At 55.1% G+C, this 26,594-nt stretch overlaps 2 protein-coding genes and 1 long non-coding RNA gene across 4 annotated transcripts; 1 reads left to right on the top strand and 2 right to left on the bottom strand.

Moving 5' to 3' along the window:
* Window positions 1-876: 876 nt before the first annotated feature.
* Window positions 877-10,536, bottom strand: XKR7 (XK related 7). 2 transcript variants are annotated; one of them, XM_056507604.1, is made up of 4 exons: window positions 10,082-10,536; window positions 4,717-4,916; window positions 4,576-4,634; window positions 1,932-4,446 (listed from the first exon to the last, which is right to left on the bottom strand). In XM_056507604.1, exons 1-4 carry the CDS (start codon window positions 10,504-10,506, stop codon window positions 3,682-3,684), a joined length of 1,449 nt encoding a protein of 482 aa, XP_056363579.1. In that variant the 5' UTR covers window positions 10,507-10,536; the 3' UTR covers window positions 1,932-3,681. The 2 variants fall into 2 exon arrangements, with proteins under 2 accessions (XP_056363578.1, XP_056363579.1); XM_056507603.1 differs by having other exon boundaries at window positions 877-4,634.
* Window positions 10,537-14,740: 4,204 nt separating this feature from the next.
* Window positions 14,741-19,622, top strand: PDRG1 (p53 and DNA damage regulated 1). The gene is made up of 5 exons (XM_056507227.1): window positions 14,741-14,943; window positions 15,042-15,117; window positions 15,248-15,322; window positions 15,621-15,701; window positions 16,025-19,622. The coding sequence occupies exons 1-5, from the start codon at window positions 14,860-14,862 to the stop codon at window positions 16,105-16,107; spliced, it is 399 nt and encodes a 132-aa protein (XP_056363202.1). The 5' UTR covers window positions 14,741-14,859; the 3' UTR covers window positions 16,108-19,622.
* A 103-nt stretch (window positions 19,623-19,725) lies between these two features.
* Window positions 19,726-26,568, bottom strand: LOC130261231 (uncharacterized). Its single transcript, XR_008841957.1, has 4 exons — window positions 24,900-26,568; window positions 23,947-24,009; window positions 21,835-21,961; window positions 19,726-20,369 (listed from the first exon to the last, which is right to left on the bottom strand). It is a non-coding gene; the product is annotated as an uncharacterized LOC130261231 (long non-coding RNA).
* Between the last annotated feature and the right edge of the window lie 26 nt (window positions 26,569-26,594).

Here is a 26,594-nt window from a genome sequence, read left to right as displayed (position 1 = left end):
CTGGGCTGGGCTGGGCTGGGCTGGCACTGAAACTGAGACTGAGCTGGTACTGGGACTGGACTGGGACAGGACTGGGCCTGGGATAGGGGCTGAGCTGTTACTGGGGCAGAAGCAGAGGCTGAAGTTGCCTGAGATGGGACTGGAGCAGGAACGTGGACTAATGCTGGTGCTGGCACAGGGCATGGGACAGGTGCTGGGACTGGGCCTAGGGTTGACACTTATGCCGTGGCTGGGGCTGGGATTTGGGCAAACTGGGTTTGAAGTGGTCTGAGATGGGGCTGGAGCAGGTGCTGGGACCAGAGCAGGTGCTGGTGGTGCCTCTGGGATTCCGCTATGGAGCAGCCCCTGCCCCTCACTGCAGGGCTCTTTCCTGGGGCTGGGGCTGGTTCTGCTTCTCTAAGTCCTCACATCAACCCCGTCCTCATAGGGCAGCCCTGGGGACTCCCAGCCCTCGCTGCCCACATCCTGTCCTGCTTACACGGGGCCCTGGCACTGGGAACAGCACCGGCAGGAGCCCACACAGCTGCATCCAGCACCCCACAGCTGCCCATGGGATCCAAACCCACCGTGGGTCTGGGGGTTGCCGAGGGATCGGGACCTCCGGCAGGGAGGAGGTTGGCTCGGCAGTGTCCATGTCCGGCAGCTTCCTCCCCGAGACGCTGCATCCTGCCTGCGCACCCCTTCCCTGCCGGCCAGGGCCACTGACAGCAGCCAGGGCCACCGACAGCAGGCAGGCAGCGCTGCTACAGCCATCCTCCTCTGTAATGATGTCCTCGAGCACTCCGGGACAGAGAGGCATCGTCCTGCCCTGCTTTGGAGCCCCAGCTGTGAGCTGGAGATGTCGACAAGGACAGGATCCCACAGGCAGGGCTTATTGAAATGAATTTAATATCTCATGTTGCAGCAAAATTAAAAATATACAAAAAGTTTGTGGTATACAAAAAAGTCTCGGGACGGACCCCGGCCTCCCGCTCACCCCCGCCCGCGCCGAGGGTCCCAGAGAAGAAGGTGGCACACAGAGTATTTACAGTACGTGACAGCAGCCGCCGGGTCCCAGCGCTGGGGGGTTCAGGGGTGTGGCTGAGACCCCGCGGCAGCCCCTGCCAGAACGAACTTCTCTCACTCCCTGAAGCTGGAGCAGCCCTGCTGCCACCCCTGGTGACATCCCCAGGGACCAGGACCCTGCCATGCCCAGTAGGATCTCGAGCACCCCTGGAGCTGTGCCCATCCTGGCCCCCGGTTGTGCCCCCTTGTCATCCCAGTGAGCAGGCGCTGCCACCCCGGTGGGCGAGGGGGACAGGGCGCTGGGTTTTGCTGTCGCTGTGGCACAGGCTGGGTGGGGAGGGGGTGGCCTGCGGCAGCAGTGAGACTGAGGGCTCCCCCCGAGCCCCACACGTGGCCAGATTCCACTGCCCAGAGCAGCCCAGGGTAGAGGGTACCGTGGCTTGAGTGCATAGAAAAGTGTCCCTCTGACCCATCAGCGTGGGGTCCCCACACAAACCCCGGGATGAGGGGCATGCCCAAACGGCGTGTCTGCCCTGGGGTGGGCAGGCGCAGGGGAGCTAGGAGGAGCCGCCCCGTGCTGGCACACAGTCGCCATATGGCCCATCGCCAGATCCTCTGTGAGCCAGACTCAGGGAGGAGCTGCCACCACCTGGGCACCGTTCAGGGGCTGCGGTGACACTGCTTGATGCCTGCAGCAGTGAGCTCCCGGACCAGCCTGGCTGCTGCCCCTCACTTTCCCTGAGGAAATGACACCCCGACCCAGAGCCGCCCCGCCCCGGGGCTGCCCCAGCACGACCAGCTCACACCACCGGGGGCTGCCCGTGACTGCAGGAAAGGAGGGGTGCAGGTGGCAGGGGCCTAGCCCACTGACCAGCCCCAGCCGTGCTCTGCACCCTCCTCCTAAAGGGTTTCCAAGGCTTCCAGTTAGCACCAGTGAACCCAGCGATGGCCAGCCCAGCCTGCTGTCACCCCGGCTACCAAGAAATGGGAAATAAAAGCAACGTGATGCCACTGCCACCACACACCCACCCAGCCCATGTCATGGGGTCGGGCACCCACACTGGCCCTCAGGGACCCCACATCCCAACCATTCCCAGGTGCAGCTCTCCCATCCCACTCCTCCCATCCTCTAGTGCCTCACATGGTGCCCTATGGCACAGAGGGGCTCTCAGTGCTGCCCACACTCCCCAGCCCGGGCAGGGCTTGGCACTGTGGCTCCGGGCAGCCAGAGGCCAGAACCCTGTGGAGCCATGGTGGGGGCACAGGGATGCAGGGAAGGCACAGGGGCCGTGGGTGTGGGGGACAAGGGGCTGGGGCAGTGCAAGGCTGGGGGGTCCAGCAGCTCCCCTGCCCTGCAAACCCCTGCCAGCCCCTGCACACACACACACACACACACACACACACACACATGCACACAACCCCCCCGGGACAGTCCCAGCCTGGGGGGCACAGGGTACATTCAGCACAGCCCCTCGGGGGAGCCGGCGGATCTGGGCAGGACCAGAGACACATTCAAACCCGGAGCCCAAGCAGCCCCACTTCCCTGGGGAGGCAGGAGCAGACAGGGGCAGGCGGAGCAGGGACTGGTGACAGACATGGGAAGGGGAAGGGTGGACACAAAATGAGGTTACAGGAGGCAGGGTCCCAGCTCAGGTTTATACTGGGGAGCTGGAGGGTGTGATGCTGATGGAGTGAATGGAAATGCTCCCGGGTGGGAAGGGATGCCAGCCCAGGAGAAGAGAACGGCTGGGGGTGAATCCCACTTTGGGCAATCCGGGGAACGCCGGCGGCCCCGCACATACCCCTCAGTGGTGCCAGCCAGGCCCTGCCACCCCCGGCCCCAGCGGAGGTAGAAAATGTCACACAAAATGTCGCTATTCAGGTGAAAACAAACCCGATGAGATGAAGAAGTTCCTATGGGGACTGGGGGGACAATGGGGTGCAGCCATCCTGGCCACAGCTGGGGACCCAGCTCAGAACCAGGGGTGCAAGGTTCGTGCCCACCCACGAGGGGCCCCCTCAGGCCAGGGTCTATGCCCCACAGGATATTGGGACCCCATGGAGTTGGGGACATGACTCAACCCTGAGCCGGGGGGACTGAGGACGGGTATGAAGGGGCTCACTTAGGGTTGATGTGGCAGAGTGTGGGGGAAGCGGGAGACACGGGCGGGACTGGATGGCCCCCGGCTGTCCCTGCCCCAGCTCCCTGGGGTCACGAGCCCCATGCACACCCCAGGGCAGCCATGATCCCTCCCCACGGCTCTGCCGTGGCACAGGCACCTGCGTTCCCGTGTGCTGCCCACCGTACCCCACCGTGCCCCACCGTGCCCCTTGAAGTTGCCAGCTCCCATCCCAGGGCGTCCCCGGTCCCCATCCGGCACCACTGACATGGGCCACAGCAGCCACGGCCTGGGCTCAGGCACCGGTGAGGTATTTTGGCAAGGACGAGCCCTGGAGGGCGTGCGGGCGGCCTCCGTCGGGAGGGACGGGTCTGGGCTGCGGGAAGGCAGCGAGGGGAGGGGATAGCACCAAGAGACCTCCCCGGCCACCGCCCACGGGATGCTTGGCACGGCAACACGGCAGCGCCGGCGAACCTAAAGGAAGGCAAACAGCTGCGGAGACACAGGGTGGCCTCGGCGGCACCAGGGCTCCCGCCGCAGCCTCACACCCCGCAGCCTACACGGTGGTCTCATACTCCAGCACCTCCTGCGGGGCGCCGGGGGTGCGGTACTGCAGGCGGGGGGTGGTGGGTGACGCGTACTCCAGCGCCAGGATGGTCTTCCGCAGGCGCCGGTCGATGAAGTGGGCATCCCAGGCCGGGTACTTCTTCCTGGGCAGGTCAATGCGGATGACGGGCCCCTCTGTCCGCGGGGCGCGGGCGGCCGGCGCCGGCGGGGCGCAGGGTCTCACCTGGAAGACGGGCACGCAGCTGTCCCGCTCCCCCGGCGCCCCGTCCCGCTCCCCCCCTGTAGTCCGCGGCAGCGAGCGCGGGGGGCTGGTGACGGCTTCTACGGGTGACACCGGCACCGGGGGCGGCTCCTGGCGGAAGATGCAGCCCACGGAGCGGTGGCTGAAGATGGGGCCGTTGGGGTGCAAGAGGCAGTAGTAGATGAACATGAAGAAGATGCCAAGGGCGAAGCTGGAGCTAACCACGCAGACAAGGATTAAGGCGTTGAAGTCAGAGGTGGTCTTACGGTCGTAGTAGAGGAACCAGAGGATGGTGAGGGCGGCGTTCTCGGACAGCGTGATGATGTAGTAGATGCACATGCGGTAGCGGCTCCGTCCCTCCTTGACGTTGAACCAGCAGAAGATGTAGATGATGCCCACCACCATGTTGTAAATGATCTCCTCCCACTTGGACATGCAGAAATCCGTCTCGCCCTGGATGATCCAGAAGGTCATGATGCACCAGTGGGTGACGATGAAGATGCCGAAGTAGAGCTGGAACACAGAGGCGAAGAGGGCGAAGGCGATGGCACGAGCAGCAATGGTGAAGAGGTGCCAGAGGATCTGCACCACGGCGCCCTTGTAGGACATGGGCATCTTGTCCTCCCGCGAGTCCCGCAGCACCTTCTGGTAGGAGGCGATCATCCAGGCCAGCGAGACCAGCGAGGCCGAGGCTGAGAGTCCTGCAGGGAGCGGCCATGAGAGCCCGCAGAAGCCAGGGGCCTCCCTCCCCCCGCCCTGTCCCCTGCGAGCACTGTCCCTTACCCTGCAGTGGCTCAATGCTGTTCTGCTGCACCATGATGCTGAGCTGCAGCACGAGCTGGGGCGCACTTTTGAGGAAGGCCTCGAGCAGCCGCAGCATGCTGATGTCCGCGCTCTCGAACATCATCCGCCAGTAGAAGTGGCGGCGGCGGTGCTCGGCCTGCCACCGGCTCTGCAGCCCCAGGTACAGCGTGCGGAGGTACCTGTGTGAGGCACGGGAAGGGTGAGGTGAGCCCGTGCTGCTGGGTGAGCTCACCCCACTCTGCCCACACCAGGAATGCCCTGTGACTGCTGCCAACTGGCTCCTGCTGATTTGGGACCATGGAAAGGCTCCTAGGTTAGGGGTGCCAGGAACTGTAGGGCAGCAGCAATGAAGAACACATCCCTGTCCTAGGTCAGGGCTCCAATTTGGGAAGGGACAGCTTGTGCAAAGCCAGCTCAGCACCCCAGAGCCCTGGGCCATCACCCAGCCATACAGTGCCTACCCACCCATCACCCTAACCCTTAACCACCCATGCAGGTCTGGCTTCCCCCAGCTGGGGATTCCATCCACAGCTCCACTTTCCAGCCACCCATGGATTCAGGCTGCCCCAACCCAGCACCACATTCAGCTGCTTCTCAAAAGGGATATTTTGGTCCCAGCTGGCACAGAGCCCACCCTGCTTCCTCTTGTCCTGGCTGGGATGGAGGAACCAGCTGGTTGTGTCATGCTGCCCGCAGGAAGCTCCCGGTGCTCATGCCGGTGTTGCCTGGGCTCTTGGCAGAGCTGTGGGCGCAGCCACACACTGGCCTCGGCCATCTGGTGGTTGGCCGGGGGTCAGTGGAGCTGTGCGTGGCACCGACGCACGCCCAGCTGAGTCACTGCCACCAGGGACCCTCCCCACGGCACATGGCCAGATCTGGCACCGCAGGAGGGGATACAGGGCTGGCCAGGCAGGGCTTCCCCGGGCAGCCCTGCCTGCACCATGGCCAGGGCTCTGCTGGCGAGGAAGAGAAGGGAGCCGGGTGAGGAGGAAAACAGGTGCAGCAGGAGGACGTCAGGCCACAGATTCCTCCCAGTGAATAAAATCCTCTGGCAGAGCAACGGTTTCTCCATCAGCTCCAGAATGTGCTGCCAGACAACTCCATCAGCCCAGAGCATGGGAGAAAGCCTGATCACAGCACTTTCAGCTCATCCGTCAGCAGGAGGAAGCAGGAGCCAGCCCTGCTCCCGCTGCAGGGACAGCAGAGTGCTCCCACGCCCAGGGCTGCACGGCCTGGAGAGCACAGTGAGGAGCATCAGCTAGGGCCACCGAGCCCTCAGGACACCCTGCTGCCATCTGCTCTGCCCTTCCAGCCCCACTCCCAGCCCTCACCGGCTTCTCACAGGTGTCAAAGTGACATTTTAACCTCCACCTCCAGGGCAGCACGTAATTTTAGCCTTTGCTGCAGCCTGTCCCTCACTGCTCAGGGTGTGGAGAGGCTGTGGCCACCTGGCTCCTGGCTCCTGGCATAGATCTGCATCCCAGTGCCACCTGCTCATGGCAGCCAGGCCAGTGCTGTTACCACCCCTCAGAAGGGGCAAAAAGGACCCTCCCCTCTGGTGGGGAGCAAAAGTGGGCAGTCCAGGGGTGGAAGGCACAGCACAGGGGGACACAAGGGAAGCAATGTAGAGCCCTGTATGTTGTAGGGCATCACTGCTATCACAGGGTGTGCAGGCATGAACCAGGCTTGGGAGCTGGTGACCTCATCCTGTCCATGTAATTAGACTTGGTAATTAGGCTCACTGTCCATGGCACAGAGCAGCCCCACACACACCACAGAGCCCCAGCCACGGGTCCTACACTGTACAAGTGACCCGTGGCCTCCTCAGCTTTCAGCAAGGGCACAATTATCCCTCTGTCCACCAACTCCATTGGTCTCATTAAAACAAGATTTCATCTCCCATCAACTCGACAGAATGAAATGTTGGTTCTTATTTGCTCTGCATTTGATCATGCCATGGTGTTTCAGCCCAGTGAGCGATCCCGGCGCTGCCAGCACGGCGGGCGCTCCCCAGCCCAGCACCGCAGCAGCTGCACGGGAAACACAGAATCAATCACTTGAAAAAAAATCATTTAATTTTCAAAAAAACTGATGATGAGGCAGAAACCAACAGTGAGAGCTCTCAGGGCTAATTGCTCACTCCTTTGTATTGCAAAAAAACCCCTGCAGCAGGAAGGTGGTGGCTGGGGTGGGCATTGGTTTTGTCAGAGCCCCACTACAGCTGGATTTGTCACCAGGGCCACTGTTTGCCCCCAACTGCCAACTACTGAGCCCAGTTTTCAGGTGCTGGGAAAAATGAACGAGGAGAAAAGCCCAACACTGGTTACAAACAAATCCCCTAATCATCATTCTCAGATGGAAAAGGACGAGAGACCCTCTGGTCCCAGAGTGAGCAATAGGAAGTGTGATTTTCCTAGAAGATAATTTGGGATCTCATCCCTTAATTCCATATTTAAACAAGGAGAAAACTGCTTCTCTGTTACAGCCCTTTTAATCCCTTACACATCCTACTGAGTCAGGTCATCAGGGAGGGCTGCACATGTGCCCATGCCACCTCACTCACTGTGTGCTACCAGCCCCACATGCCAAGATGCCCTGGCTACTTGGGGCAGACCAGAGTACCTGAGGGCACCTGTGCTCAGGGAAAGGTTTTGTCTGGCCCTAAAAACCCCTTGTCCTTTGGCCCAGGGCCAGCACTGGGTCCTACAGCAGGACAAACTGACATCTCAAAGCTGGGTGCTCGCAGGGCAGGGAGGGCTCCTGTCCCCACAGACAGAGCAAAGCTCTAGGGAGCAGAGTGGTGGGGAAACCTGCATGTCCCAGCTCTGCCACTCCTTATGAGTCTGCCCTTATGTCCTTGCCCTCCTGGACTGATACCAGACTGGCACCAGGACTGAGGGGTGGCAGTGCTGGGACCCCCAAGCCAGCAGAGGAGGGGGGTACACAGGCTGATGGGGGCTTTCAGGCAGAGAGGGAACCACAGGTCTGGCCCCAGTGATCCCAGACAGCCAAACCATGTATGACCCATGGCTAACTCAGATGCAGCTACAGATAGGGCAGTCCCAAGCCCGATGGGACCTGCAACACTCGGGCCAGCTGCCAGCCCACAGAGGTGGCAGGGGACCCTGACCGCTTCCAGGCAGCAGGCACACTGGCATGAGCAGCATTCCTGCCCTGCAGAGCTGCTTTGGTGAAGAAGCTGTGGACTTGGTGAGTGGATAACAATTCCTGAGCTGCGAAACCATCCAAGCATGGCCCACAAGCGCGGCAGTGGTGTGGGACCAGCTGGGGACAGGCCCATGCTGCTGCTGCTTACACGGGCACATGGTTGTGTCACCGGCGGCATCTCCGGAGACCGCCCGCGGTGGAGTTTGTGTATGTGCAGCATGAACATACCAATGACAGCTAACTTCAACAGCTTTAATTAGGGGTAACCACAGAGCCAGAGCTCAGAGCTGCTTTTGCAGATGGGAAGCAGCTTTCTTTTTTGGGGTCTTTATGATAGGGTGGGCTTGGGGCTGTGCAGTGAGGTTGGTAGAGGTGAGATCTGCAGAGGTGAGGGAGGAGGAAGGTAAATCAGGAAGGGGGAGAAGTCTGGCAAGAGACACAGTGCTCTGACCAGGGAAAATCCTTTCTTTCACCTGCAGCATTTATCCAACACTTCTCTAGCTGCCACATCCTCCTGCACCGGATCCAACCCCGTTAATGGGTTTAACAAACTGCATTTAACTGGTCACCCGAACTAATCCCAAATCCAGAGATTAGAAAGAGCCTCAGCTGCTGCTTGAGACCTACATGTCCTGGAGGGTGAGTGCTGAGAGTTACTGCTTTAATTGGCTTAGGAGTCTCCATGGCACAGCCGATCCAAGAGCAGGACTGACACCCCCAGGAGCAAAGCCCCTGGCTGCGGCTCAGCTCCAGCTTGGGCTGGGATCAGGTGTGTCAGGCTCAGGCCAGCTGCAGGCAGGGCCAGAGATTGCCTGTCCTATCCCTCACCAGCTCCCCTCACGCACTGAAGCAGGTTTTGAACCCACCCTGCAGCCAGAGTACCCTGAGGTTGGCCCCATTGTCAGGGGAGGGCAGATGTGCTGAGCACGGCACACACTGCACTGTCAAACAAAGTTAAACACCCCAGAGCATCCCAGAAGGAGCAGCAGAGGAATGAACATGCAGACACCAACAGAGAATGAGCAAAGAGCACTCAGGAGGGGAAACAGGATGGAAACCCGAGCCGGGAGTGCTGCCGGCTCCACGCATTGTTCCAGGAATTTGCCTTTGTCTGCCCTCCCGGCACCAGCTCCTCCAGAGCCCCTCAGTGCCAGAGCTCAGCTCTTCCCCAGCATGTGGGGTTGGAGCTGGGGCTGGGTCCACAGCACAACAGAGGAAGAAGCCAAGAAAACATCACCTTGTTCATCTGGGGGGGAGGTCTGCAGAGAGGCAGATGAAGGGCCTTGAGCTGCCCCAGCCTGTCTGTCTGCTGCTTGCCCTGCCCACATCACCAGCCTGTCCCTAAGACTGGGATGGGGCACTAGCAGAGTCTGGACGGGCTGGGAATCACCAGCACCTCCTTGCCCAACACCCTACAAATACAGTGAGATCAGGACAGGAGCCTCGAGGTGTTCAAGGCCAGCATAATCACTTCACACCCCCAGGACCACACTGCCAAGGCCAGGCAGGTCCCCAACAGGCCCAGCACCACCTAGCAGCAGGGATGGTGGGGCTGCGGCACCAAGCTGGGCTGCAGCTCCTCACCCACACCCACAGCTCCTACCCACACCACCCTGTGCCCATGGCTGGGGGCTCTTCACCACCACCCATCTTTCTGGGGCTGCAGAGAGGTTGATCTTTGTGCTTCCCCCAGCTGCCTGGGCCCTTGCTTCACCTCTCCATCCCCACCCACTTCCCCCATGCCCTGCCAGTACCTCCCGAAGTCTCCATGCTGTTATCCCCACCCATGTCCCTGCTGCACTGTGCCGCTCCCTCCAGGCCCTGCCTGGCTCCATGACCCCTGTGTGCCCCCCTCCCCCTGTACCTCCAGACCTGCTCCAACTGCAGCAGGTGGATCAGGCCCTGCAGCAGCCCCATCCCAGCCCCCACACCCTCAGCCCCAGGTACCCTCGTACCTCCAGACCTGCCCCAGCTGCAGCAGGTGTGTCAAGCCCAGAAGCATCCCCATCCCTCCAGCACCACTATCACCCCCATACCCCCATGCCCCTGTGCTCCCATACCTTTCCATACAGCCAGACCTGCCCCAGCTGCAGCAGGTGAATCAGGCCCTGCAGCCGCCCCATTCCCGCTGCACCCCCATCCCCTACGCACCCCCACGCCCCAGGTACCCCCGTACCTCCAGACCTGCCCCAGCTGCAGCAGGTGGATCAGGCCCTGCAGCAGCCAGACGCAGAGGCGGCAGCAGCCGCGGGGGCCGCTGTCCTTGGTGCCGCCGCCGCTGTCCTTGGTGCTGGCGGCGAAGTCGTAGACGAACCACCTGAGGCTGAGCATCTGCACCACGAGCGAGGGCAGCAGCACGAACAGCAGCGTCAGCCCGAACCACCACCGCTGCCCCCGCACGTAGTAATGGGCCGCCAGCCACAGGTCCGAGGCACCGTCCGCGAAGCAGACGAGGAGCGCGCAGAACACCCAGCAGCCGTCCCGCAGCCGGTACCGCCGCGCCGGCGGCTCCGCGCCCGCCTCCCGCCGCCCTCCGCCGCCCTCGGGGCTCTCCAGCAGCACGGCCGGGCCGCCGCCGCCGCCGTCCGACTTCGCGGCCATGTTGTCGGGGAAAAGGAGGAGAAAGGAGGGAGCGGGAGAGACTTCCGGAGGGATGGAGCCCGCCCCGGCAGCGCCCGCCCCCGCCGGCCTCGCCCCGCTCCCGCCGGCACCGGCTCTTCCCCCCCGCCCGGCGCCGGGAGCCCCCGGCGGGTCCCGCCGCTCCCCCGCCGGAAGGGGCAGCCGCCCCCCCGCCGGCGCCGCGGGGTCCCGGAGGAGCGCTCGGTGCCGCCGGGCGCCGCCCCGCGCTGGGAAGGGCGACCGGCCCCTCCTCCGGCCGGCCCCCACCCCCCGGTCCCCGCCGGCACGGACCGCCCGGACCCGCCGGGCACCGCACGGTGCACCCCGCCCCGGCCCGCCCGCCCCGCCCGGCGGAACCGCGCTGTCCGCGCTGTCCGACAGCTCCTTCCAGCCCAGCTTCCTGGGAATCTCCTGGGTAGCACCGCAGTCCCCCGGCCCCGAGGTTCAGCCCAGGCAAGACCCTGCCCGTGGGTCCGGGTGGGTGGAGGTGTGGGTGCTTCTTCTCTCCTTGTGCTGTGACAGGACCACAGGGCACCAAAATCCTGCCCGAATCAGCCAGAGAGGGTCCCAGCAGGTACTGGCTGGGCTGGAACTGAGCCTTGCTTTGGAGAGAGAGTCATAAAATCATCACAGAATGGTTTCGGTTAGAAGGGACCTCAAAGAACAATTTGTGCCAACCCCTTGCCACAGGCAGAGACATCTTCCACTAGACTAGGCTGCTCAAAGAAGGTGCGTCCTCCTTGAAAATACCAAATATGGGGTTTGGTAGCAGGCTTTTGTTGTTCCTGAAATGAAACTCGTGAAAGAGTCACATGTGTAGTTCCCTAGCCTTGGGAATGTCCCTGAAAGTGCAGTACCAAGGCCGCTGGAGTCTGGGTGCACCAGAGCACCCTGTACCCGTGGGACATGTGCTCACACGAGGAGCAGCACTGTGCCGGCATCTATGGTGCTGCTGGGAGGGAAAGGGCTGCGAGGGAAAGGGCTTTCTCTCCTTTGTGGCGGCTCTCCAGGGAGGGTGACTGCATACAGGCAGCTGCCTCCTGGAGGCAGCCCCGGCCCGCGCTCTGGCTCTGCAGTCCCCCCGAGGCTCGGCCAGGCACATCTGCCTGCGGAGGAGCCTGGCTGGAGCCTGGCCCGTGGTCAGCACACAGAGAGGGGAGCGTGTTTGATCCCGGGAAACATGACTAACTTCCAAATTCTGCCTTGCAGGGTGGCCAGAAGGATCAGCACAAACTGGAGGTGGGATAAACCTGGATTGCTGGGACTCAGTCCAGGGGTTGAGGATGTTACTCAGCACAAGGGCGTGGCCGAGCCCTCGGCAAAGCTCTCCTCGTGCTGCATGTATTAGCATTGATAATGAAACACCTCACCTTGAGATGCTCCTGACACATCCCCTCCTTAAATGCCTGCCTGGGGGAGGGGATGCTCCCAGCATCCCAAAGCATGAAGAAAGCAGCCTTTCATCAACAACCAGGCAGGGCAGGGCCCCTTCCAAGAATGGGGTCTGCTGACCAGAGCCCCTATCGGCACCTGACCACTCCAGACCACTTTGGGCTTGGTCCCTGGGGACTCTGTCTTGGCTGGGTGATGGAGCAGGGACTACGTTGCTATGACAGTGGGCACAGTGCCAGGGAGAGGGGACTTGGAAATCAGGGAGAGACAGACCCACCTTTCTCCCCTGACCCTGAAACACCCCCTCTGAAGCAGCAGTTAAAGATCCACAGCCTGAGAACATGGAGACCGTGGTTTGAAGTCTGATATATCTTAACAACAGGCCCCAGCAGCCACATGAAAGGAGAAGAGAAAAAATCTTATAAACATCCCTGAAGCTTCCTGTGCAGCTGCCAGCAGGCAGGGAGGGTTTCTGGCTGCATACAGAAAAGGGCTGCAAGGAAGAAAAAGGAATATGATGAAACCAAACCTGCTCTTTCCACAAAACACACAGCAAAGCAAAGCAGCTCCCGGCAGCTGGCGGGTGGCCGCTCCCTCTGACTGCCCATTTCCCAGGGGAACTGGTCCAAATGGACCTCTGGTTCCAGTCTGAGTCCAGCTTCCAAGCAGAATGTCTGCCCTGGCGCTGGCTCCAGGAGGAGAAATCCACGATGATTTGTGGCTGGCTCAGAGCTTGGCTGGGGAGAGGCCGCAGAGTGCAGCACCAGCCACTTTTCACTGCCCTGAGAATGTTTTCCAGATGCCCATGGCATTGTGATGCCTCAGCTGCAGCTCTCCCCCATGCCTGTGCTGAGTTGGGCCCCACCTTCCCAGGGAGAGCAGCCCCTGCCCTTCCATGCAGCCCAACATTCCTGGCAAAACCCTGCCTTCATTGCACTGTCATTGGCAACCCCAGAGTCACTGCTGCCAGGACACAGTCAGCCTGCTCCCATCCCCATCCCCATCCCCATCCCCATCCCCATCCCCATCCCCATCCCCATCCCCATCCCCATCCCCATCCCCATCCCCATCCCCATCCCCATTCCCATCCCCATCCCTCCTGCCCAGACTCTGAAAGCCCTCCCTTCTTCCTGTTTTTTCAGATCTTCAGCCAGCTGCTCCCACCGACAAATGAGCATTTCCCAGCACTGGCATCCAGCCCCAATCCCAGTACATTTTCTGGTTGATGTCAGGAAGGAATCTAATCCGAGTGTGGATCATTCCCAGCCTAGAGTGTTTGTGTGTGCCCTAGCACTCGCTGCTCCCCTGAAGCTGCTGCACTTCATTCGATTCTGCCACAGACAGAGATCTCAGTTAACTGAAACAAATGACTTTATGGGATTAGGGCCAGTAATCTTCCAATCTGGGTAATCTCCCTTAAGGGATTATTTGCCCACAGAAGTGTGGTGACCACTGGGCAGTCACTGCCTCACTCCCTCCCTCCCTGTGCCCTGTGGTCCTCATCTCTGGCAGCCCAGAGGGGCCATGCCACTGGGGTCACTACCTTTGGGGAGCTCCTTGTCAAACGAGTTTCATGAAGTGCATGTGTCAGGGGCCCCAAGTGCTGGGGCTCCTCCTCTCCCCAGCCCCTGTTTGCTGCTTCAGGCAGGTTATTGGGGCTCCCTCCCTCCAAAACATTGATCTAAAGCAGATCAGAAGTCCTCCCCCCACCACCAGGTACGCAGCAGCTGAGGGGCACAGCCAGGGTGGCAGAGAAGAACAGCTAGGGACATTTGGAGAATTCGGAAACTTGAGATGCTGTTTCAGGGCTCTGTCCAGAGCAGGGACATGAGAACCTGTGTCCCCTGTTACCCACCAGCCCTGCGTGGGCTCCTTGGGGTCCCTTTCCCATTGCAGAGTGCACACAGTGAGCATCTGCCAGTCCTCATCATCAGTGCTGGCTCTCCCTGCATCTTCCAAACCCCATTTTTCCAGCTCCTCTTGCTCATGGCTGGGTGGGGCAGAAAGAAAGGGATAAAAAGTGTTTTGAGGGGCAATATATTTCCCTTCCTGCAGACAGGGTCATTCAGGGCAGCAGATGGATATGGTGCCCTGTCAGAGCATTCCTGGGACCAGCCCCTGCCTGACACAGACTGGGGGCACCGGGGGCTGGCTGAGGGCGAGTCAAGCTGCCGGAACCACAATTGGCTCCAGTCCCTGGGGATGGCAGGTCCTGGATGCTGAGCTACAAATGAGCCACCAGCTGCACGAAAGGAAACCTGAGCTCATTGCCTCACGCTTTGAGTGCCCTTTATTGCGTCCTGGGATGACAGAGAGGCCACCTGATGCTCCAAGGGCCCAGCTGCCAACAGCGGCACCGTGCTCGGAAGCAGCGAGGAAGAGGAGACAGACGGTGGTGCTGGGGGCGAGGGGTCGGGCTGTGAAATGTTATAAATAATTCACACACAAAGGGACCAGGCAAGGCAGGGCTCTCAGCCCACTTGGGGACCGGCTACGGGGCCAGGACCCGCACTCTGGGGCTCAGCGCCACATGGCCACGCTGATCCCTCCATCCTTTCGCGGGCGGGGAGTGCCGTGGGCACAGAGACAGCTCGGAGCCAACACCCGGACTGCCGGTCCGCACGACGGCCGAGATCCCACTCTGGCACCGGGGCGGCGGGCACCTCCCTCCCAGCCGTCGGCCACTCAGGCCCCTCTCACGACCCCGGCCACGCGTGCTGGCAGCCCCAGTCTGTCCCCGCCTCTCCGCCCGCACCGGAGCCGCCGCTATCCGGGCTCCCCAAACAGGGCAGCGCTCCCGGCGGCGGCCGCCAGAGGGCGCGCTGACGCCGGCCTCTCCGCCGCGGAACCGTCCCGCGCGGCTGCGGCTGCGGCCCGGAGCCGAACGGCGGCGGACCCGCACCGACCCCGGTGCAGCCCCGGCCCGGACCCGCTCGGCCCGCCATGGCCCGGGACCCGGCCTTCGTGCTGCGCTACCTGGCCGAGGTGGAGGAGCTGGCCGAGGACGTGCTGGCGGCACGGCAGCAGGTACGACTCAGCGCCGGCGGGCCTCCCCCGCCCCGCTCTGTCCCGCCGCCGGCAGCCCCGAGCCCCGGCCGCTCCTGCCTCTCTCAATCCCCTTGCAGATCGTGGACCTGGACGTGAAGCGCAACCGCAACCGCGAGGCCCTGCGAGCGCTGCATAAGGACCTGGAGCCCGACGGTGAGGCCGGGCTGGCTGCGCCCACCGTGAGCTCGTGGCCGCGGGTCGGGGAGCGGCTCTATTGACAGTTCTTTTCTTTTCCCTCCCCTCCCCTCCCTTCCCCTCCCCTCCCCTGCCCTCTCTCCCCCAGACAAGGCCATGGTTTGCTTCGGGAACATGTTCATCGAGCTGCCGAAGGCAAAGACCCGGGAGATGCTGCGACAGGGTGAGGTCACCCCTAGGGCTCCGTGTAGCTATAAGCGTTTTAAGAACTCCATAATTAACCAGATGTTGGCTCAATTAACGGAGTTCTGTCCAGGGATGGGCTTTGACGTGCTCGAAACCTCTGGAGAGGCCGATTCTGGCCCGTGCTATGCCCTGGGAAGCACATGTGAAAGCTGCTTGGCCCCGGGGATGGTTGAGGCAGGGTGGGACCCCTCTGTGCCTGTACTGTGTCCCATGGGGAGCTGAGCCTTCATCCCAGAGCCCACCACAGTCCTCCTCACTCCTGCCTCTTATCCCAGACCAGGAAGAACTGGATGAGGAGATAAACAACCTCCGGAAAGAACTGCGGGTGAAGGTCAACCGGCTCTATGAAGCTCAAGGTAAATGCTTCCACTCTGGAACCTGCTCAGTGCCTGCCAGCAGACTCGTGTATCAGGAGGGTCCAGGAATTCCTTAGTTCCATGTGTTCCTGCAGCCTCTTTTCCACTGGTTTTGCAGTTCCCACCCTGCCCCAGCAGTGTTGTCTCTCTGTGTGGAGCTGTTACCCACCAGCACCCTAAATCCCCTCTGGCACTGTGCTAGGGTGATCCCACTTCAGCTTCCAGGGCTGCCCTTCCTCTCCCCACAGCCTCTCTTGAGTTTACCATGAACTGCTTCACCTCTTTTGTGACAAAATCCTGATGTTTTCATTGTGTTTTCTTAGGTAAACCTGAGCTGAAGGGGTTTAACCTGAATCCCATGTCTGCTGAGGAAATGAAGCTCATCAACCGCATCCTGGAGGGCTGAGGTGGCCGTGCCATTGTCACAGCGTGTTTGGCTGTCACTGTGGGCTCCTGTTTCAATAGCCACAGTCTTTGGGATTTGCAGGACATTGGTGTGTCCAGAGCCCACCCAGGTGAGGGCCCTGGGAATCATTGACTCCTCAGCTACAACTCTGCAGTTTTGTGGATCACAAACCCTTTGCTGCTCTGTGCTGGACCTTGGGTGGCAGAGCTGTGCTGGGGGTTGGAAAGGCTGGGGTAGAAGTGAGATCATTAAAATTAGAGCAGTGGGACATTCTTGACTCCATGTGTATGTTCCTTGTTGGGGCTTTATGTGAACACTTCTGGGGTTTGGCTTCAGAGCTGCTCTTTTGTCACACTGGGAACAGGAGTAGGAGGGATTGGGAATCCTCTACATGCCTGAAGCACAGAAGAGGAGTTGTGCACGCCCATGGCATTCAAACAAAGCAAAGCTGTACATCTGAGGCACGTCAGGAATCTCTAAGGATGTCTAGGGAGGAGCAGGAGGAGGCAGCATCCCTTTAGTCTTGCTGGGAAAATGTTTCACTGTTGGAAGGCAAGACACTACTAGAAATGAGGCTTTCAGGACTAGATGAAGGGATAAAACTTGGGTATGTTTTAAAAAGCAGCCTGAGGAGGCCTGAGCAGGAATAGTCCCTGAGTTTGTCTTGTAGTAAAAGGACAATTGATCCAGTAGTAGTTTCTACAAAGGTTTTTAAATTTGCTGTTTTCTGCACTCCTCCCTCTGAATGTGCTCCCCCAAGTGCTTAACTCGGTCAAGAGCATAAAATATTTTAAAAATTAGTGATAATTAGTACATGACTACAGTGAGTTAGATTTTTTTCTGTGTACAGGGAAGTGTCTGGGTCCAGCCAAACCCTTAATTTTTGAACTTCTGTAGAGATATTTCTGGATAGAGTTTCAGAACTGTAAATGTGGCTGTTGTCCTTTCTCCAGCCCTGAGGCTGCACACCTGTTCTGCCAAATCTTACAACAGAGCAACAGAGCTGGGTCTGGTTCCTGGGCCAGGTCCCTTGCTCTCTTTCCTTTTTCCCAGCCATGATAACATCAAACACAGCACCACCATTTCCCTGGCTCCCTGACCACCTTCCAACTTAGCAAGGCCTTCTCCTACCCTGGCCAGTTCTAAACACGCTTCAAATAACACAGAGTTCCAAAAAATACCCTGTATCTGACCCCTTAAAACCAAGTTTCTTTAAACTGAAAAACCTAACTACCATTGCTTGGTCTAACTTTTAAAATCCTGCTGCTGGCATTACATACCCTAAATGTGTCTCTGTCCACTTCAGGCTTACATTTCAGATACACAGACTAAAAATAACAGACTTACTGCCTGAGCTGTCTTGCCTGCAGCTTTTTCAGAAGCTTGCCTGTCTCCTGGGAGCAAGAGGCAGCTCACAGTGCCACATCCCAGTGTTGGAGCTGCTCTTACATAACCTATGTGGTGCAGCCAGTCCGTGTCTCTGTAATGTGATGGCATGGTTATTTTTACAGTCTCATGGCAACAGGTTTTCTGCTCTGACATGTTTCCATAGTAGTAGCAAGGAGGAGGATCAGGTGCCTGCCTGCCCTAAAAGCTTTGTTTTGCTGTGCAGAATGTGTTTAGCCCCTTTGTTTTCTTACATAGAACAGAACTAAGCTCTGCAGTGCAGAGGGCCAGCTGAGCAGCCAAGCTTCCCTGTGTCAGCTAAAATACCTCATTCCAGCCCACTGCAGCTTCCAAACTGGGAAACTCTCAGAAGCAAGGGAGCCAGTGCCTTGTGCTGAGCCAGTGATGTCCAGAGAAAAGTGGGAGCTGCTGCTGCCCAACACGAGGGGAGAGCTTCTCCCACCCCACGCTTAGGATCAGCACCACACTTTCTGCTCTGCAGCAAGACTCCTGAAAAGCTGCTTCATTTGTTTTTTCCTAGGACACAGCAGCCACAATGAAAACATTAACAGGCAAGTTACACAGCACCTTCCTACCTATAAAGGCAAGGTGATGTTTCACTTTCAGCTGAGGCTCTACTCATGTGTTGTTTGTTAGAATCCACAGCCAGAGATGATGGTAGACACCCTGAGGTGTGCATGGCAAAAGGTATGATGTGTGTCAGCCTCACCAAGTATGGAGAATCCAAGTACTGCTTCCCATCAGTAAAATACACAACTAGCTTCAGGAAAGTGCCAATAAACAGTCACCACAGAGACTGCAGAAAGTAATTTTTGGGAAACATTTGGTTTTTGGTCTCCTAATTCCATAAGAGCTCAAACACCCATTCTTGTTCCCCAGTAAAGATGTGTGTTTCCCTTCTGTGCCAACAGCTTCAGGACCAAGCAGGACACCTGCCAGCCCTGGATGAATTCTGTACCTAAAGGTATGTTTGCCATGATGTTGTCATTCACCAGAACACCCAGATCTCCCCCTCTGCTGACAGGCCTGTCATTCCAGACCAGGTCAAAGCCTCCAACATGCTGCTCCCTCCCTGTCAGCCTATGTCATCAACCTCATGGACCGAAGTACCTGAGCAATGACAATTCCCCAGCTGCATGCAGGAATCAACTCCCAGACAACAAGAGACACAGATGAACAGCTGAAAGCAGAGGACATCTCTCTGCTATTAATATCTGGAGTTAGCACAGTTGTGTAGTCAATGACAAAATACTGCAAGACCAGCTGCTGGGAACAGAGCACTCCAGCAGCAGCATGAGTGGGAGGCACAGTGCACAAGGACCTCTGACAGAGAGCTCTTGTGCAAGTCCTGGCTCCAACACGGGCTCCAGTCCCTTGGCAGCCCCATGCTGCCTTGTTTTCCCACTCTGAAGGGGCAATAAGCTTCCTTACTTTACTCTGCTTCTGGATATTCATCATTTAATCACTATGAAGGTTAGAGGATTGTGATCAGTTGCCAAGAAAATAATGAAACCAGACCATCCATCCCAAACACTCTAATAAAACCTCTCAGAAAGTGATAAACATCTTCACCTCCCTGCTCACAATGCAAAGTGAGTCTTTCAGAAGATGAACTTGAGTTCAGAGTCTCCCTGGCAGCTGGCAGTGCGGGAAGGTGAAGTGTTTACCTCCAGAATCCAGCTGAGGAGATATAATAGTAAATTAGGGAGAAAAAGGCAGTTTTGCCAATGGCTCATTAAGAAAAATGCTTGCCCACAAAATCATTACCCTATGCTAGCAGGCAGGAGTGAGTGTGAAGCAATAGGAAATCCAACCCTAAATCTCTTTCCCATGTGCTGAGCCAAAGAACATTCTGAGCTTATTGCAAAGTTTCTATTCCTGTTCCTGATGATACTAAAGAAAAAAAAATCCCTTTGGCTTCCAGAAAGAAAAGTGAAAAATAGTCATGCTGAAGCAGAAAATGCTGAAGAAGATTCACAGAATGAGCATTAACCCTTTTTAATTGCAGATGTGGGTGTCTGCAGGGAACAGGTTTCCAGCAGAGTGTTCAGATATCTCTCTGAGCACCCAACAGCACTGTCATGACATCGAGGACTTTCATTCCAATTCATTTCTTTCCTGACTGAAGTCACTCCAACCCTTTACCTTCAGGCTGTCTTAGCAGTAATTTTGTTTGACACTGTGAGCAGAGTAGACTGTGCACATTAGAGCTATCCCAGACCAGAACTGAGCTGAATTTATTTGTTCATTTGAAATAAAACTGTCTCCAGTGGCACCATTTGAAATATTGGGCTGAAGCTGACAGGACACGGTGCTGTAACAAGTAATACCAGTGACCATGTCTTGTAAGAAGGAAGAGTTAAATTAGAGGCATTTCATAGAAGATCACCTTCAACATAAGTCACATCTAAGGGAAATTGCCTTACTATGGTTCTGCTTGCTCTTTACATGACTAAGGCTGAAAGAATAATAATCATATTTTTGCTTGTCATTTTTGTAGTGCTATTTGCCATCTCTGTTTCTCTCAACTCTTGTAATGACAAATCCATTGCATTCTCGGGTTCCTGCTGCTGCAATACTTGGGTTGCAAATGTAGCAGATAAATTTCCAAGAATTTCAGTTGCATTTTATGATAAATATTTTTCACTTAACCAGGGAGAAAATCTGTGTTAAAAAACAAACAAGCAAACAAACAAACTTAACTGAGTCAAATTCTGTTTTAAAGGGGCATCTTGTTGTTAAGTATCCTCAGTTCCTGACCTGCATCTCAGTCAGTGCACCAGGGACTTGGTGAGGTTCATTGCTGGCAGCCAAACTTCTCTGGGGGGAGGTTTATTGGTACTGATGGTGCACTGCTGTGGGACACAAAAGCAGGAGAGATGATCATAACTCTCTGGCAAGCGCTCTGATACTTTTGATTTGCTGTTACTTGGAGGGGAACATCTTCCAGAAATAGCCAAGTTGGCAGGGTTTCACAACACGGGGCTAGAGATCTGACAGTTATATGGTGCTGCCCTCAGCTCAATGATACTCTGATTAAAAGCAGCTATATCCTTCCAGGTGGCAGCTTCCTTAACCAGTTCACACCGCTGTACATCTCACTTGCAGCATCTCACCAGCTCAGTGCAACCCCCTACCTGCAAGGTGTGAAAGCATTACAAGACACCCCTACCCCAGGGCCAGCAGCTGACCTGACACTATAATCCCTTGTCTGTTTAATAACACATTGAGGGTTTCACATCCTGATGGGTTGGGATGTCACAGCCCAGGAGCTCAAAGTGCTAATCCCCTTCTGAACATTGGATGAAAGTGCTGGTCCATATCTACAATGAGGACCTCCCTCTGCCCCATGCTTGGGAGTCGAGCACTGTCCAAGATGCTCAGTCACCCACCTGCAGCCTGAGACATCCAAACAATCACAAAAACTCATTCCCAACAGTTGACCACACATTTAGTCCATGTGATTTGTTTTCAATCATAATCTCCACAGCCCAGCAAGAATTCTGAGTAAAAGGCCGGAGACCAGAAGGTTGGGGCCACCAACCTCACTCAGCAGTTAAGTTCTCCAGGCTTAACTGCTATACACCTACAGGAGAAAAGAGTCCCCAAGTCTCCATCAGAAGTTCCCCAGCAGCAATAGACATTCTCTCTGCTATCAGGAGAGATATACTGCAAAAATTCTCCTTCCCATACTGACAAGGGAGATTTATGTAAGGGAGCAGCCCATAAAATGGGATGTTCAACACCATCTTCCATTACGCTCAAACACCATTCTCAGATTCATGAGGAATCTGACAACCCTTCCTTCCTCCCTCCTTCCCTCCCTTCCTTCCTTCCTTCCTTCCTTCCTTCCTTCCTTCCTTCCTTCCTTCCTTCCTTCCTTCCTTCCTTCCTTCCTTCCTTCCTTCCTTCCTTCCTTCCTTCCTTCCTTCCTTCCTTCCTTCCTTCCTTCCTTCCTTCCTTCCTTCCCTTCCCTTCCTCTCTCTCTCTCCCTCAGTTGCCACCTCTTGAGAGAGGCAGCTAAACAGTGACAGCTGTGTGCAGCAATGCCAGCCTTGCTGTCCCTCTGAGGTATTAGAAGCAAAGAGCTAAGCTACATCTCCCTCTCTCAGGAGTGCACTAATCAGAACATTATTGAGTTTAAAGTAAAAAAGATCTACCTTATAGATGCACAGAGCAGAAGACTGAAGCAGAAGACTGGCCCAGCCTCGTGCCTAAAGCTGTCACCAAGGAAATCACCTGGCTGTGTGCCAGGAGAAGAGGCAGCACAGTTAAATGGCTGCAGCACACGTGGCAGCTGGCAGGGCGAGGTTGGCTCACCTGCACCTCCCAGAGATCCCACAGCAAGCAGCCAGGAATAGCCTGCAGGCAGCACGTCCCCCTCCATGCCCAGGATCAGTCAGGTGCAGCTTTTTGTGCTGCCACGTTTGTGAGAGGAACATCTGGCCTGAAATAGAGATAAAGATCCAAGACAAACAGATACTGAACAAGCAAATACACAATTCTCAGACAGTCCTCTGTGCTCCAGTGACAATTAATTATTTTCCCAGGCTGTCAACTATTTTCAGCCACCTGAGCTGAAATCCAACCCTGCATGATGCTATCTGACCAAAAATACTAAAAATCAGAAGTAAGCAATAGGTATTGGAAAAGGAAAGAACTGCCCTGAGCTAGTGCTGTATGTTAAGGTGAGGCACTGACACAAGTTGCCCAGAGAAGCCGTAAATTGAAGCCTCGTTGTGATAAACCAAAGTTTGATTAGATAAATTGGTTGAGCCCTGAGATCTACTGGTTTCCCAGATAACCCACTTCTACAAATTGTCATTGTATGAGATAAAGGGAAAGGCCGATAAGAAGCAGCTCCTGCAGAGGCGGGCTGAAGTTTTTTGTCATGCCAAATTTCTCCCTCCCGATAAGGCACAGCTGCATGTGATAGTGTAAAACCCCCCCCAAGGGAGGTATCGAGGCATTTCCCCTAATGTATAACCCGTGGAAGTCTTTGTTGCGTGTGGGCTCCTAATGGATGAAAACTGTGACCATCATGCAGACCACAGACATTGAAACTGCAATGATCAAATCTCATAACTGGATCCATGGATGGTGATATTTTTCCTCTCCCCTATCTTTTACTGTTCTTTCTTCCTCTTATGTTTTCACTATATTTTAATTTTATATTTTTATAGAAAATAATCAAAACTGCTGTATGCTTCCTTTTCTTTTAAATTGTTTTAAAACAAACCTGCCTCATATATGCACACTGGTCATTCAGTGTTTCACTCTGATTCACCCCAAGGGGTGAATTAACAAGAAGCTCAGTTCCCACTCAAAGGTGGGTGGCAATACCCATTCCCGAAAGTACTCAAGGCCAGGTTGGATGGGGTTTGGAGCAATCTGCTCTAGTGGAAGATGTCTCTGCCCATGGCAGGGGGGTTGGAACAAGATCTACACATCACCATGTCTCCAAATCTTGGCACACCCTCCCCCAAGGCAGGCTGCTGCACCCGCACTGTGGAAAGGCATTTGATCATTTAAAGTGAGCGTGAACTCTGCTGAACTTTCACAGAGAGAACTGATGGATTTCTCTGTCTCCTAAACCATCAAATTGAGGTGGCATACCTTTTGGGAAGATGTGCTAATCAAATAAAAGCTATCAAACTCAATACAGCAGCAAGTGTGACACGTTGAAAATCAAATAGTTCTCTCTCGTGAATCACCCTGTCCTTACATTCTGTGAACCCAAGGAAGAAGAAAGGCTGCCAAAATTCAACCACTAACAGTAAAACCAGGAGTGACATTTCAGCTTTGTTCCAAGCTGATCTGTCAAACTGACATTTCCAGTAATCTGGTGACACCAGTTTTCCAATGAAAAAGAACTGGAGAGAGATAGGGTAACAGCAACAGCGATGGGCCAGCCAAGTCCTGTAGGTGTTTGCAGGAGTTGGAAGTGACATGGTTCATCTGATGCATCTAATACCAAGCACTAGAACTGCACAGTCCTTTTCTTACCCTGCTGGAATCTTAGAAAATCCTGAGTTGAAAGGGACCTACAAGGATCTAAGTCCAACTCCTGGCCCTGTGCAGGACCACCCAAAGACTATAGAGTAAAAATATATTATTAAAAAATGTGTATATTATATATACATATGACAATATAACCCAGTTGCTGCCCAGTGTTAGATGTACCTGAAATTGGGAGTTTATATATAAATATGCTCACAAAGTGTTAAAAATCAGATGCCAGAGAAAGCATCCAACCATTTGGGAAAATTAATTGTAAAAACCTTTATTGTTACCCTGGAGAATGGTGAAGGAATATGGCAGGAGGATGGCATGAGAGAACAGACCAAGCACTGGCAGAAGGAGAGAATGAAAAAAGAGCAAAAGAACAAAATGCCTGTTGGATATTCCCAAAGAAAAGACAGTCATTCTCACCTTCTTCAATCAATTATACATTTCAGTTTTCAGGAACATTCCCCCACCTTGTGACTTGCCAACCTACAGATGGAAAAGCAGACTCAGTGGCTTTAACGTTAGCATTTCCTGCAATTTTCCAGAATTTCAGTGCAGAAGACCGGCATAACCTGATTCATCAGCTGCTCGTGTGCAAGCATGTTTATTTAAGGTTATGGGGGCAGGAAATTCAACAAAAACCCCCTCATGTTTGTGTTTGGAGGATTCCTGGAGGAAAGGCAGAGCAGGCAGCCTATGGGGAACTCCCATAGCACCAAATAAACAAACTCTGTCACACGCTTCCAGAAATATATGTAACGCAACATATGTTGTTGGGAATTTTAAGTCCCATTTTAAATTTGTGTACATTACAGAAGAACTTAATTAAACAGGAAAGTAAAAAAATATATTGGGAAGCTATGGCAAATGAGCAGAAAAATCCTGAAGACAGCCTAGGCTGTACATTGCAGAAAAGAGGGTGAGGAGGGGCCCAGGTAAGGCACCCAAAGAGCACAGCTCCCACACTGCTGCCCAGGTCCAGCTTCCTCCAGCCCCAGGATGTGGCACTGGGTACATACCGACCTTCTACTGCCTCTGAGTGTGGGAGTGGGCAACACAGGACATCATAACATGGGACTACTCCAGAACACAGACCAACAGAAGGAGTAACATGGAGTTTATTTTTGCTTGCCTGCAGGTTTTGAGGTCAGCCATAATCTATTTAAGTTGTTGGTATAATTTCAGTAATCACAGGCTTTTTGTATATCCTTATTTACTGTGTTCTGGTTATTTACCATGTTAATTGAGGTCGTGGGGCACAAAATCAGCTTAATATAAGGGTTTTGTTGCCAATTAACGCTTCCCATTTGTAGAGTTAGATAATCACTAGCTGCTATCCTCCTGGTTGTAATTCATGAGTTAGTTTGCATAATTACCTCCCAGTCACTTCTCACAAGGGTAAGACAAATCCTGTCCCAGCCTCCTCACCAGACCTGCTGCATAAAACAGAGGGACTGCTCACTCACAGGGGTGTCTTTTTAACTATGCACCACAGCACAACACTTGAGATGTTAAATGGCTTGAATCCTCTGGCACGGGCAGTGTCACATGGTATTGTCAGAATTTCTAAAGGTAACACAATTTTTCCTTAATCCCCAGATCACTTGCTGAAGTGAAAGCTGTAGTGTTCAACACAGCTCCAGGTTTAGGAGGACAAACATGACTCAGAGCATAAGGCTGCCCTTCTCTGCCTGCAGGGGAGAGAGAAGTTCACGCTAACCAAATCCACTTCAGCTTGTGCTCCAGACTGGTATGGATATCCCTCCCTGAAAGTGTTCAAGGACAGATTGGACTGGGCTTTGAGCAACCCGGCCTAGTGAAAGTTGTCTCTGCCCATGGCAGGGGGATAGAATGAGATGAACTTTAAGATCCCCTCCAACCCAAACCATTCCGGGCTTCTGTGATAGTCTTCCATAACCTCCTCACATTCTCAGGATGGAATTCCACCCTGTAAGTTTACACTAGACTTGACATCTAACACAACAGGATTTCCCTAAATCCAAACAGATGCTTTCACAGCTCCATCTTTGGGGCTGCCCTAATGCTCGTTAACCAGAAGCCAAATTAGCCACCTGTCTTGCACACACCTCCAACTTCTTGCACACCTGCAGCTGAACAGAAAGATTCCAGAGCATGAACTCAGCCATAACCCCACAGCCATAACCCCTGGGAGCACAGTCTGTTCTTCCACACAGAACTCTGCACTTTATACCTTCACCACTGTTTTAACTTTGGTTCTACAAATAAACTGAGCTGACTTTCGGCTGCTGAAATAAACTCTTACACAAGAAGCAGTGTTTTGGTGGTACGTGTTGTTCAGGAACCTGGCCAGGAGCATGGCTGCTCCATGTAACCTTGCTCTGCCCAATTCTTCCTGCGGGTTTCCTGCATATTTTCCTCTCTGTTTGAAGAACGAAGGCATCCATTCATCTCTCACTTTCCTTGGGAGAGCACACACTTACCAGTGTCATAACCCAAGTGATGCCAGGGATCTTGCAAAATTCTTCCACAAACAAATAGTACTCTGAAAGCATTTTGAGGGTCTTCAGAATAAAGACACTGTTTCTTGCCTCAGGGTTTCCCGCTTCCCTTTCTAACTGCTTCCGAAACCTCTTCAGATCCTTTGCTAAGCAGCTGTTCTGACTCAGCTGGGTAGAAAGAGAAATACAAGATTCAGCACAACAAATGCTCCCACAGTATGACTTGCTTTAATTGCCCTTGAGAAGCTTCTGGGGATCAACTGCACCACATATTCTGAGAGAAAAAATAAATAAATATGGATACCACCGAGAACTGCTTTTTCTTTGTGGAGGAAGAGGATCAATTTCAGTTTTCTGTCTCTCTGGATGAATACTGAGAGCTAGAACCAAGCAAGTCTTACAATCCATGTTCCACCATTCCTGCTGTAGCTTTCCTGTGCAACCAGCATTCCCCTTTCCAGGGCAGGCAGCTGCCCACAGTGACCCTGCAGCATCTCAGTGACAGCACTCCTGAATCACCACTGGTCACCCTCACTGGTTACAAACCCTCCTCAACCTCCCTCTGTAGAGTCACAGACTAGTTTGGGTTAG

The sequence above is a fragment of the Oenanthe melanoleuca genome, chromosome 20, assembly GCF_029582105.1.
Source record: "Oenanthe melanoleuca isolate GR-GAL-2019-014 chromosome 20, OMel1.0, whole genome shotgun sequence".
NCBI classification, from domain to species: Eukaryota; Metazoa; Chordata; class Aves; order Passeriformes; family Muscicapidae; genus Oenanthe; species Oenanthe melanoleuca.
This window is presented reverse-complemented; position numbering and strand designations above follow the sequence as displayed.